The 9,980-nt window shown below is 33.6% G+C and overlaps 1 protein-coding gene across 3 annotated transcripts; it reads right to left on the bottom strand.

The window, feature by feature from the left end:
• Window positions 1-272: 272 nt before the first annotated feature.
• Window positions 273-6,567, bottom strand: LOC132095864 (phospholipid scramblase 1-like). Of its 3 annotated transcripts, none has more exons than XM_059500959.1 (10): window positions 6,438-6,567; window positions 4,163-4,199; window positions 3,930-4,013; window positions 3,789-3,859; window positions 3,488-3,530; window positions 1,523-1,743; window positions 1,256-1,417; window positions 939-1,100; window positions 762-811; window positions 273-656 (listed from the first exon to the last, which is right to left on the bottom strand). In XM_059500959.1, the coding sequence occupies exons 2-9, from the start codon at window positions 4,176-4,178 to the stop codon at window positions 782-784; spliced, it is 789 nt and encodes a 262-aa protein (XP_059356942.1). In that variant the 5' UTR covers window positions 4,179-4,199; window positions 6,438-6,567; the 3' UTR covers window positions 273-656; window positions 762-781. The 3 variants fall into 3 exon arrangements, with proteins under 3 accessions (XP_059356942.1, XP_059356944.1, XP_059356943.1); XM_059500961.1 differs by having other exon boundaries at window positions 766-811; XM_059500960.1 differs by lacking the exon at window positions 6,438-6,567 and adding an exon at window positions 5,066-5,324 and having other exon boundaries at window positions 4,163-4,201.
• Between the last annotated feature and the right edge of the window lie 3,413 nt (window positions 6,568-9,980).

The following is a 9,980-nucleotide window of genomic DNA, read 5'->3' as shown; positions in this document are numbered from 1 at the left end:
TATACAGAGGTAAAAAAGTTAAAGTGTTTCTCATTATCTAATTCCAAGAAGGCATAATGAGGAGTTGAAGAGCAATTTGGGAATAAAGAACAAAGGTGCTAAATGAAACTGTGAAAGTTGTTTAGAATCATCTGAATAATTGTACTGTTTTATTTATTGTCAACTTTATTTTACAGTGAGAACTGTTTGAATATAATATGCATTACCTTTATACCTGTAAGCAATTATAATTTATAACACATTTGTAAGAATGACTGCAAACACTAAAAGCAGATCTATAACAGTTTATTCTAGTATTTATTATAACGAAATGCAGCGAAATCAAGCCATTAACATTTTGCTTGTTACAAGTTTCTTTATTTTGTATTTCATAATAATGATAATAATAATAAGTGATATAGTTTGCAGTTAATTCTTTTGGCAAAGTATACTTTGTTGATACAGGAGAGCATCTCAATATTATTGTAAAGGGAATTGCTGTCACCTAGTGGTGGCTCAACGACTGTAGTGAAGGAATATACTCTATAATGTAATGTACATTGTAATACAGTATGTATAATATAACTTGTCCATAATATTTAACTGAGTGATCCACATTTGAAACCATGGTTAAGATTTTGAGAGTTGAGGAGGAGTTCAAAAGTTCAAAATTCAACCTGAAATACAATGACAAAAAACAATGATTAGATGTCACTGACAATGATGTTTTGAAAAATCATGTTCTGGACATTTTAAAGTATCCATATGCAATATTACTGAACTTACATGACATCCAGAAAAGTTATTTATTGTGTTCAAAGAACATGAAGTCCTACAAGAGAAGAATAGCAGCAGATTATTCTCTATGCTGAAACACACAAAGCTTATAGAGCAAGATTAAACAGATACAAACTGGTCCAACCAGTAATATGTTGACGTAATAACTTATTTTTGATTACTATGAGGAAACACGCTCCGAAAAGAGCAGCTTTGATCTTCACGTCCAGATCTATAGGAAAGGAGATTCCAAAATTGTCTGCATCCGTGAAAGCTTCCCTCACCATACCGGTCCATTGTTTAGCGATTCTGCCCACCTTTGTTGATTCGTCCACGGACAAAACCTGTTTAGATGCAAAAAAAAATAATATTTATCATCATGAAAAATGTTTAGTGGTATGTAAAAGGATCAAATGGTTTTATACTTTTCTGACTAAGATTAAAGACCAGGTCAAATTATCAAACTATTATCAATATTTCTGTCTTGAATGTTTCGTACATCAAAGTTCACATCAGCGCAACATTTGCATGAACAGAACGGCCCCGAAATCTTCAGAACTGCTTCTTTCTTCTCATTCTGTATGGTATACTTGGGAAGGAAAGGATGCCAATTCTGGATCACATATCCAATCGGGTTGCCTGGTGGAGACTGGATTTCAAGCTGAGAGGAATGAGGAGTGATTTGAGTTTAGCTGTTGCATTTACGCTGTTAATTCAACACAATTACGACACAGAATGTAACTTTATGAACCAAAATCTGTATTACCTCTTGCAGGCAACAGGGAAAACAGCAGCTTCCACACTTCAGAGGACGAGTGAGTGTCATCACTTCCTGTCCCATGTTATCCTGAACATGGAGGACGAATGACCGCAGTGGTCCACAGAACTGTCTATTACAGCAGTTGTTTTCCTCAGCCACAAAGAACACCTGTTGCCCCATACAGTTCTTCACTGTGTACTTATTATTGGTCTCCCAGCCCAATATAACTTTGATACGACAAAATAAAACAAAAAAATAAAAGTAAGATCCATGTTTTTGTCAAGTTTTGTGCACTGCTTTAACTGAGCCATCAGTAAGACCCACCTTGGTTACTGGTTTCAATCCTGCCTGGCAACTGTTACCAACTACGATATTAACTGAAAAGCTCTTGCTGTTTTCTAACTCTATGGAAGTGTGTTTGAGTGCTTTAACACTAAGTCACACAAAAACAAGGTAAAATATTGTGGCCGAACAATACATTTTTTTTTTTAAAGAACGTTTTACTTCATTTGTATTGTACAGACTTGGTAAAGGTTTTGGCACTTGTTATGAAATTCATGGACATGATTCAAAAAGGTTAAATGATCCTGAAAAAACTGACCGGATTAGCCTCAAAATTGGAACACAACTTTAGATTTACAGCTTTGATTTTCACATAACTTTAGAGTAAAACATTTTGTGCAAAATGTCTCATATCACGTTTAAAATTGCGTTTCTGCAATTTCAAAACCTTTCTAATAAAATAATAACATTTATTAATTTATTAATATTATTTTTGTAGACCCAACTTAAGTCTGTGCTCTGAAGTATTTAAGATGTACCAATTTAATTTTCAGGTCTATGCTCAAAAAGTGATAAACAGGTAATAAATGGAACATAACTATTCTATTACATATACGTTTAACAAAAATTCCCCTAAAAATGTATATATAATAGGGTTAAAGTAACCAAGGGGGTCAGTTGATTTCTGTTATATTGAGATAATAGCCTTATAAAGGGTTACTCTACCCCAAAATGAATTTGAAGTGACGAAGTGAAGTGACATGACATACAGCCAAGTATGGTGACCCATACTCGGAATTCATGCTCTGCATTTAACCCATCCAAAGTGCACACACACAGAGCAGTGAACACACACAAACACACTGTGAACACACACCCGGAGCAGTGGGCAGCCATTTATGCTGCGGCGCCCGGGGAGCAGTTGGGGGTTCGGTGCCTTGCTCAAGGGCACCTAAGTCATGGTATTGAAGGTGGAGAGAGAACTGTACATGCACTCCCCCCACCTACAATTCCTGCCGGCCCGAGACTCGAACTCACAACCTTTCAATTGCAAGTCTGACTCTCTAACCATTAGGCCACGACTTCCCTTCCTGGTTTTCATTTTGTCATTAATAACTTACCCCCAAGGAACACAATTTAAAATATTTTGGATGAAAACCAGGAAGCTTGTTACTGTCCCATTGACTGAAAAGTAAATTGCACTGTCAAGGTCCAGAAAAGTATGACACAGAATAGTTTGAGTTCAGCAGATATTCTCAGAAATGGCGCTACAGTGATGCGGAGAGACACAGAGGAAACGAATTGTTGAATAAAGTTGTTATTTTTGTTTTCTTTGTGTACAAAAGGTATTTTCGTCGCTTCATAAAATTCTGATAGAACCACTGATGGCAGATGGACTATTTTGAATATGTCTTTTCTGGACCTTGATGGTGCAATTTACTTGTCAGTCAATGGCACAGTCACAAGCCTCCTGGTTTTCATCCAATCTTAAATTGTGTTCTGAAGATGAACAAAGTTTTTACAGGTTTGGAACGACATGGGGGTAAGTGATTAATGACAATATTTTCATTTTGGGGTGGAGTGTCCCTTTAATCTCAACACATGCAAAATATTCATATAATATTGGTAAAAAACTAAAAAACAAACATAACAAAAAAAAAAACACTAAAACTAACATCACACCGTTACCTTCAGCCATCTCAACTTTCTGCTGTACAAGAAGTTGATCAATCTGTGTTAGAAAAAGGAAATAAATGTTTAAAAACATCTTTACGACTTTGTATGGCATGCTAATTGTTTTTAAAGTGTTTCCAAAGTATTTCCAAGAAGTGGGACATTTGTTGTGGCATTTCAAAGCCCAGAAATTCAACGCAACCCAAGTCACCATTTCCTGAGAAGAAACTATCTCATCTTGCAAAAAATTTTTTTTAGTTTCATCACCGCCTACAGTGGCATACAGAGCTGTTCATATCCAGCAGTGAAGCTCTACCTGGGTCAGGTACTCCAGTCCTGGTGGGCAGCCAGCAGGTCTTTGTGGAACTGGCATCACAGGCATTTGACCTTTCAAAGGGAAGAAAATGACCGAGGAGGATCTAGAAAAGTGAGGATTAAAAATTTCAAATTCCCTTACCTTGGCCTGGTATGGCTTGTCCCTGGTTATAAGGAGGGGTGGGATTAATAGCATTTTTCTGTGGTTGGAGTTCAGTTGGGTAACCTGGTTTAAAGAGTATCAAAGAACATCAATTTGACATTGTTCTTACTGTGAAAGCCAGAGTTTTTCTTTGAGTTACAAACTGTATAACAGCAATTTAACAGAGTGCTGTCAGGATCAGGTTGCTGATGATAAGGTTTTGACACACTCACCATTATTTGTTGCCATGATGGAAGGCTGCAAATGATGCTCTGCAAACATGCAAACCAGAAAAGCAGGTTAAGCAAATATTTTCCTATATGTTTTTTCCATGCTTTGTAGGGAATGGAATTTCAGCAACCCAAGATTTCCATAGCCAGTGAATCTTCAAAACAAACAGAATAACATTAATACACAATATTTAGGTTGGGAACACCTGGGAATTTACCAGGAAATAACCGGGAAGTTGGACTGCAAGTACAGAATGCAAATAACATGCAAATAACATGTCTAAACACATTTTAGGATAATCCACTCGAATACAAGATGTTTGTAACATTAGTTATCATAAGATGTTTATAATTGTAACAACTGATATAAACTGCAGCTTTTGTACTAAAGCAACCAGAACACCATAATGCATTCATGAAAAAGTTAATTCATACTTTTATATTAATTTAACATATTTTGAAGACATTTAAGGAGATCAAATATTACCAAATAAACAATCAGTCAGTTATTTTAATTACTCCGTGAACATTACATACAATAATACAAATTATTAATGATGTCCAAACAAACCAATAAATAATAGATTATTACATACTACTTTCCACAACAAGGCTGTCAGTTTTCATACGAAATACAGTTATAGTGAAGAAATATTATGTATAAATGGATAGCCTGCCTAGACATAATCCTACATAACATGATAATTCGGTTAATCCAGAGGTTTAGAAATACTATAACGTAAACATGCAGTTGTTACTTTAAAGGTCTATTTCTAGCTGATTTCTATGCTACTTCGTTTATGTATAACTTCATCCGATTTATTCCGTCTTAGTTTTGACGTTAAAGGTTAACTGACAAAACGTTTTTAGTGTATGCTTCATTAATTTAATATGCTAAAAACTCACCTGTTACTTGTTCAAACTGAAGTGCTGTGGATACTGATGCCGTAGATATTGCGTTGTAGTCCTTTACTTACATGTTTTTTTATATATTATTATTGTTGTTATTTTAGTGGGCGACAGTAACACAGAGCTGTTTTCTCTTCGCCCTTTATCTGTCTCAAACACTATACGTGAGTTTCCTTTCCGGGAAACAATCTGTTTCTGCCCACACCCATTACACAAGAAACCCAAAGAGACTGAGGCAGTGGGGGTTCATCTCCTTATTTTATATATATATATATATATGTTTTTTTTTTTTTTTTTTTTTTCTGTGATGACCGACGGTTCAGTAGCCTAAGTAACATCGAATCCCTCGTCTGGCTTTTAGACGGAAGTGTCTCCATGGATATAGACAGTTATATGTGTATGGAAATTGTTAACGTTTCCATACTACGTTTTACTTTCAGGCGTATGCTATTGAAAGTTTCTGCTTGTAATTTTTCAAAAACCCTTTCAATACATTTCTTAGCCAATTTTTTTTTTTTTTTTTTTTCTATTCAATGCTTCACTCACTTTTTTCATGTTTAGAAATGAGATCAGCCTTCACGTGCAATCTCACAATCCACCCATAATTAACAGGAAACAGCTTATTAAAACAACACACAGTGGAATACAACGTTGAGGCAAAGGTTTATACTTTAAAAATACAGAAATGAATGGCTTTTTACCCCTTAATATTGCCTGGTATTTACATAAAACTCTTTATTTTAAAAAGGTTTGATTAAAAACATATTTATCTCTAACAGTTATCACACACACACACACACACACACACACACACAATATTAATTAGATATTAATTCAAGAAAACCATAGTGGTTTACCAGAAACAAATTATATATATTATGGTAGTGTTGTCAAAAGATTAATCACGGTTAATCACATCCAAAAAAAAGTTTTATATATATATATATATATATATATATATATATATATATATATATATATATATATATATATATATATATATAATACATGTATGTCTACATTGGTTATCTAATATATAAACTATATATTTTTCTTAAATATGTGAATGTGTTAGTATTTATATATACATAATAAACATACACAGTATACACACATATATTATGTAAACAATCTTTTTTTTTGGATCTGATTATTCGTTTGACAGCACACACACACACACATTTACATTCATAGCCTGAATTTGATGCTTAAAAGATATATATTTTTAGTCAAAAGTATAAACACAAAGGTTAAGTTATTCATTTATGACAAACATGTTAATGTATGACAAAAAAACACAAATGCATCAAATTACATTCACAAGAAACACAATAACAAACAAAAACTTGCAATGTAACATCATACGTACTTTTGCACTCGAATCCAGTTTGCGGTAAAAACACAGAGCAGCTCTTTCACATGTAGTATCTCTTGTTATACATATGTTGTAAAACTAACTTGTGCCCTTGTATGTATAAGAAAGGCTGGGGGTCGAGCAGAAGGGAATGTGTGACTTAAAATAGCACACTGATAGAGACCTTCAGAAATGCACAGGACACACAATAATGTCATGAACTATAGTAAATCTAAAAACAGAATGGAACAGTTGAAGAACTTGCTAAATACGAATTAATGTTGAATTCTTTAATATTTCATCTTGCTGTTTAGATTCATGTTTATTGTGAATCCTTAAATCAACATTTTATGGATTAGTTAAATACTGACATGCTCTAGAGTCTAGATGCAGACATTATATTTACACACTGTAAAAAAATAAAAACCTCTCCAACTCAATATTTTCCAGTGACTTGTCACATCTTAATTTATCAGTTGGCCTAATTAAATTTATGAAATTCAATTCACACAAATTCAATTTGGCCAATTGAAAAATTTAGATGTGATCATTCAATAGAAAATTTTGAGTTGGAGAGGTCTGAATTTTTATTTATTTATTTATTTTACAGTGCAGCAGGTTTATGGTGACACACCTTTCTTTATTTAATAATAATACTAATATTATAATAATAAAGAGGGGTGGAGTGACAAGAAGAAATGTGTATGAAAGAGTTTATACTTCTGTTATGAAACTGGAAGAATTATTAGGTGAGATAAATTGATGTTTTACACTGTGTTGTAATGAAGAAAAAATTATATGACCCACACTTTAAAGAGAAAATTTTACAGCATTTGTATAAAAACAAACAAACAAACAAACATAATTTAATCAAATGGGGAAAAAAGCTCCAGGGTGGTTTTACTCTTGTTTTTGAGTGTGCTCAAAATACATGAAATCCTGTATATTCAAAATGAAAAAAAAAGACAAAAGAAAATATATTATATTCAGTTAGAGCCTAAATAAGGTTTTAAGCATAAACGTATTTCATTACACCATGACTGATTTAGTATTAGAACTAAATACATGGACAGATTCTTAAAATTCTTGATAGAAAAGCTAATAAATAGTGTGTGTGTGTGTGTGTGTGTATATATATATATATATATATATATATATATATATATATATATATATATATATATATAATTGTTTATTAATGATTAATGAAGAGTACCTATTACTTACAATAAGAAAGCAGGCTCCTAATATTACTGCTTTTATTTTCACATCCAAATCCACTGGAAACTGTAAACTAAAGTCTGCATCAGTAAACGCTTCTGCTTCAAATCCTGACCACTGTTTACTAATCCGACCAATCACTGATGACTCATCCAGTGACATCACCTGGTATCAAATAAACATGTGACTGTTAGATTGATGATCAGTTAGACACTTTAAATGGTGTAGAATTTAATTTATAAATCAGTTGAACTTCATTCTGCAAGCACAAAATATGACATTCACAAAATAATCTCATTCACAACAAAATAGTAATATTTTTTATATAATAGTATACATTTTTAAATACAATATAGACCATTTCACCAAGGCTGCATTTATTTAAATTTATTCTTGTGATGTAAAGCTTAATTTTCAGCATCATTACTCCATTACTCCAGTCTTCACATGATCCTTCAGAAATCACTTTAATATGCTGATTTGGTCCTCAGGAAACATTTCTTATTATTGTCAATAGCCGCATTTCCACTGTCGGGCCAGTGCGAGCCAGGGCTTAAAGCGGGCTGGGCGGGGGGCTAATAGCCTCGGGCCAGTAGCACCGAGGCCAGAATAGCGCAGGGTTTCCACAGTCGAGCCTGAAGCTCCGCTGCGCGTCACTAAAACACGCCTCTAAGGACAACGTCATGCAACCTCATCTTTTCACCAACAAAGAGAAGTTATCAGAAAATGAAGAAATAAGTCACTGGAACATGCGCGATCACAAAACGAACATGATAAAAGCTGCCGTTTGTTTGCATGCTTTGTTATATATTCAAATTCAAAAGCATCGATGTAGAATAAGTGATACATTGATCATATTGATTTAATTTATCAGGACTCAAAATTAATCACACATAAATACACTTATTTCTATTTTATTTATTTTTAACGCTTATGAAAATAGCCTGCTTATTCAGACGAGTCTGTTTCTGTTTATTAGCCACAGTAGCCGTCACATTTAGAATGAATGCTATCTCTATTTTTATAAAAGCTCCCGAACAAAAATCATTATTATATTTTTTTTTATGATGTGATTTTTATGATAGCTAAACTCTCGAGACGAGGCTTGTGACAGATAATATAAGTTACTAAATAAATAAACGATTGTGATAGACAATAAGAAGCTGACGTCTGATTTTCTCAAACGGTCATATTTACCATGTTTACTATGGTAATGTTAATGCCTAACTTGCAAAGTCTTTTGCATCGCTTATAAATATTTCTGCCATGTATGGTGATTATAATCCACATTGGACAAAGTTATTTCAAAGACTTGCTGCAGACTGAAAGTGAGTTTTGAGCTCGACTTATTTAAAAAAAAAAAAGTGTTTAATGCTGGTGTTATAGCTGTTAGCTTTCTGAAATGATCCACAGGGCAGACCCTCTCTATTTTTATAAAAGCTCCCGAACAAAAATCATTATTATATTTTGATGATATGCAACGTGGAGCTAAACTCACGAAACGAGACGACAGATAAAATGTTACTTAATAAATACACAATTGTGAAGCTGACGTCTGATTTATCCAAGCGGTCATATTTACCATGTTTACTATGGTAATGTTAATGCCTAGCGTGCATAGTCTTTTACATCGCTTATAAATATTTCTGCCATGTTTAGTGATTATAATCCACATCGGATCAAGTTATTTCAAACACTTGCTGCTAACTAAGAGTGAGTTTTGAGCTAAATTTATTTTAAAAAGTCTTTAATACCGGTGTTAAAGCTGTTATCTCTCTGAAATGATCTGCAGCGCTGAGCTCTCCAGACTCAGAGAAACTCCACCTTTGTTCATAACCCCTCCTTTAGCCCCAGCTGGCCCGCTTTGGCCCAAGGTTTTCGTCGGCCCCGACAATCAAGCCCCGGAAGTGACAGTGGAAACGCGACTGGCCCTGGCACACACTAGCACGCCCGGTTTAAGCTCGATAGTGGAAACACGGCTTTTGTTGAAAACAGTTGTGCTGCTTAACATTTTTGTGGAAAATGTTATAACAATTATATATATATATATATATATATATGTATATGTACAGGTCCTTCTCAAAAAATTAGCATATTGTGATAAAGTTCATTATTTTCCATAATGTAATGATAAAAATTAAACTTTCATATATTTTAGATTCATTGCACACCAACTGAAATATTTCAGGTCTTTTATTGTTTTAATACTGATGATTTTGGCTAACAGCTCATGAAAACCCAAAATGCCTGTCTCAAAAAATTAGCATATCATGAAAAGGTTCTCTAAACGAGCTATTAACCTAATCATCTGAATCAACTAATTAACTCTAAACACCT

The sequence above is a fragment of the Carassius carassius genome, chromosome 20 (genome assembly GCF_963082965.1).
Source record: "Carassius carassius chromosome 20, fCarCar2.1, whole genome shotgun sequence".
NCBI classification, from domain to species: Eukaryota; Metazoa; Chordata; class Actinopteri; order Cypriniformes; family Cyprinidae; genus Carassius; species Carassius carassius.
The sequence above is the reverse complement of the archived record's forward strand: the minus strand, read 5'-3'. Positions and strand labels throughout refer to the sequence as shown.

What these genes read in the sequence shown, in the direction of transcription:
- LOC132095864 (XM_059500959.1), bottom strand. An exon ending in TTCCCTGTTGCCTGCAAGAG is followed by an intron (nt 1,418 to 1,522) that starts GTAATACAGATT and finishes CATTCCTCTCAG; the next exon opens with CTTGAAATCCAGTCTCCACC. An exon ending in TCGGAGCGTGTTTCCTCATA is followed by an intron (nt 812 to 938) that starts GTAATCAAAAAT and finishes CTTCTCTTGTAG; the next exon opens with GACTTCATGTTCTTTGAACA.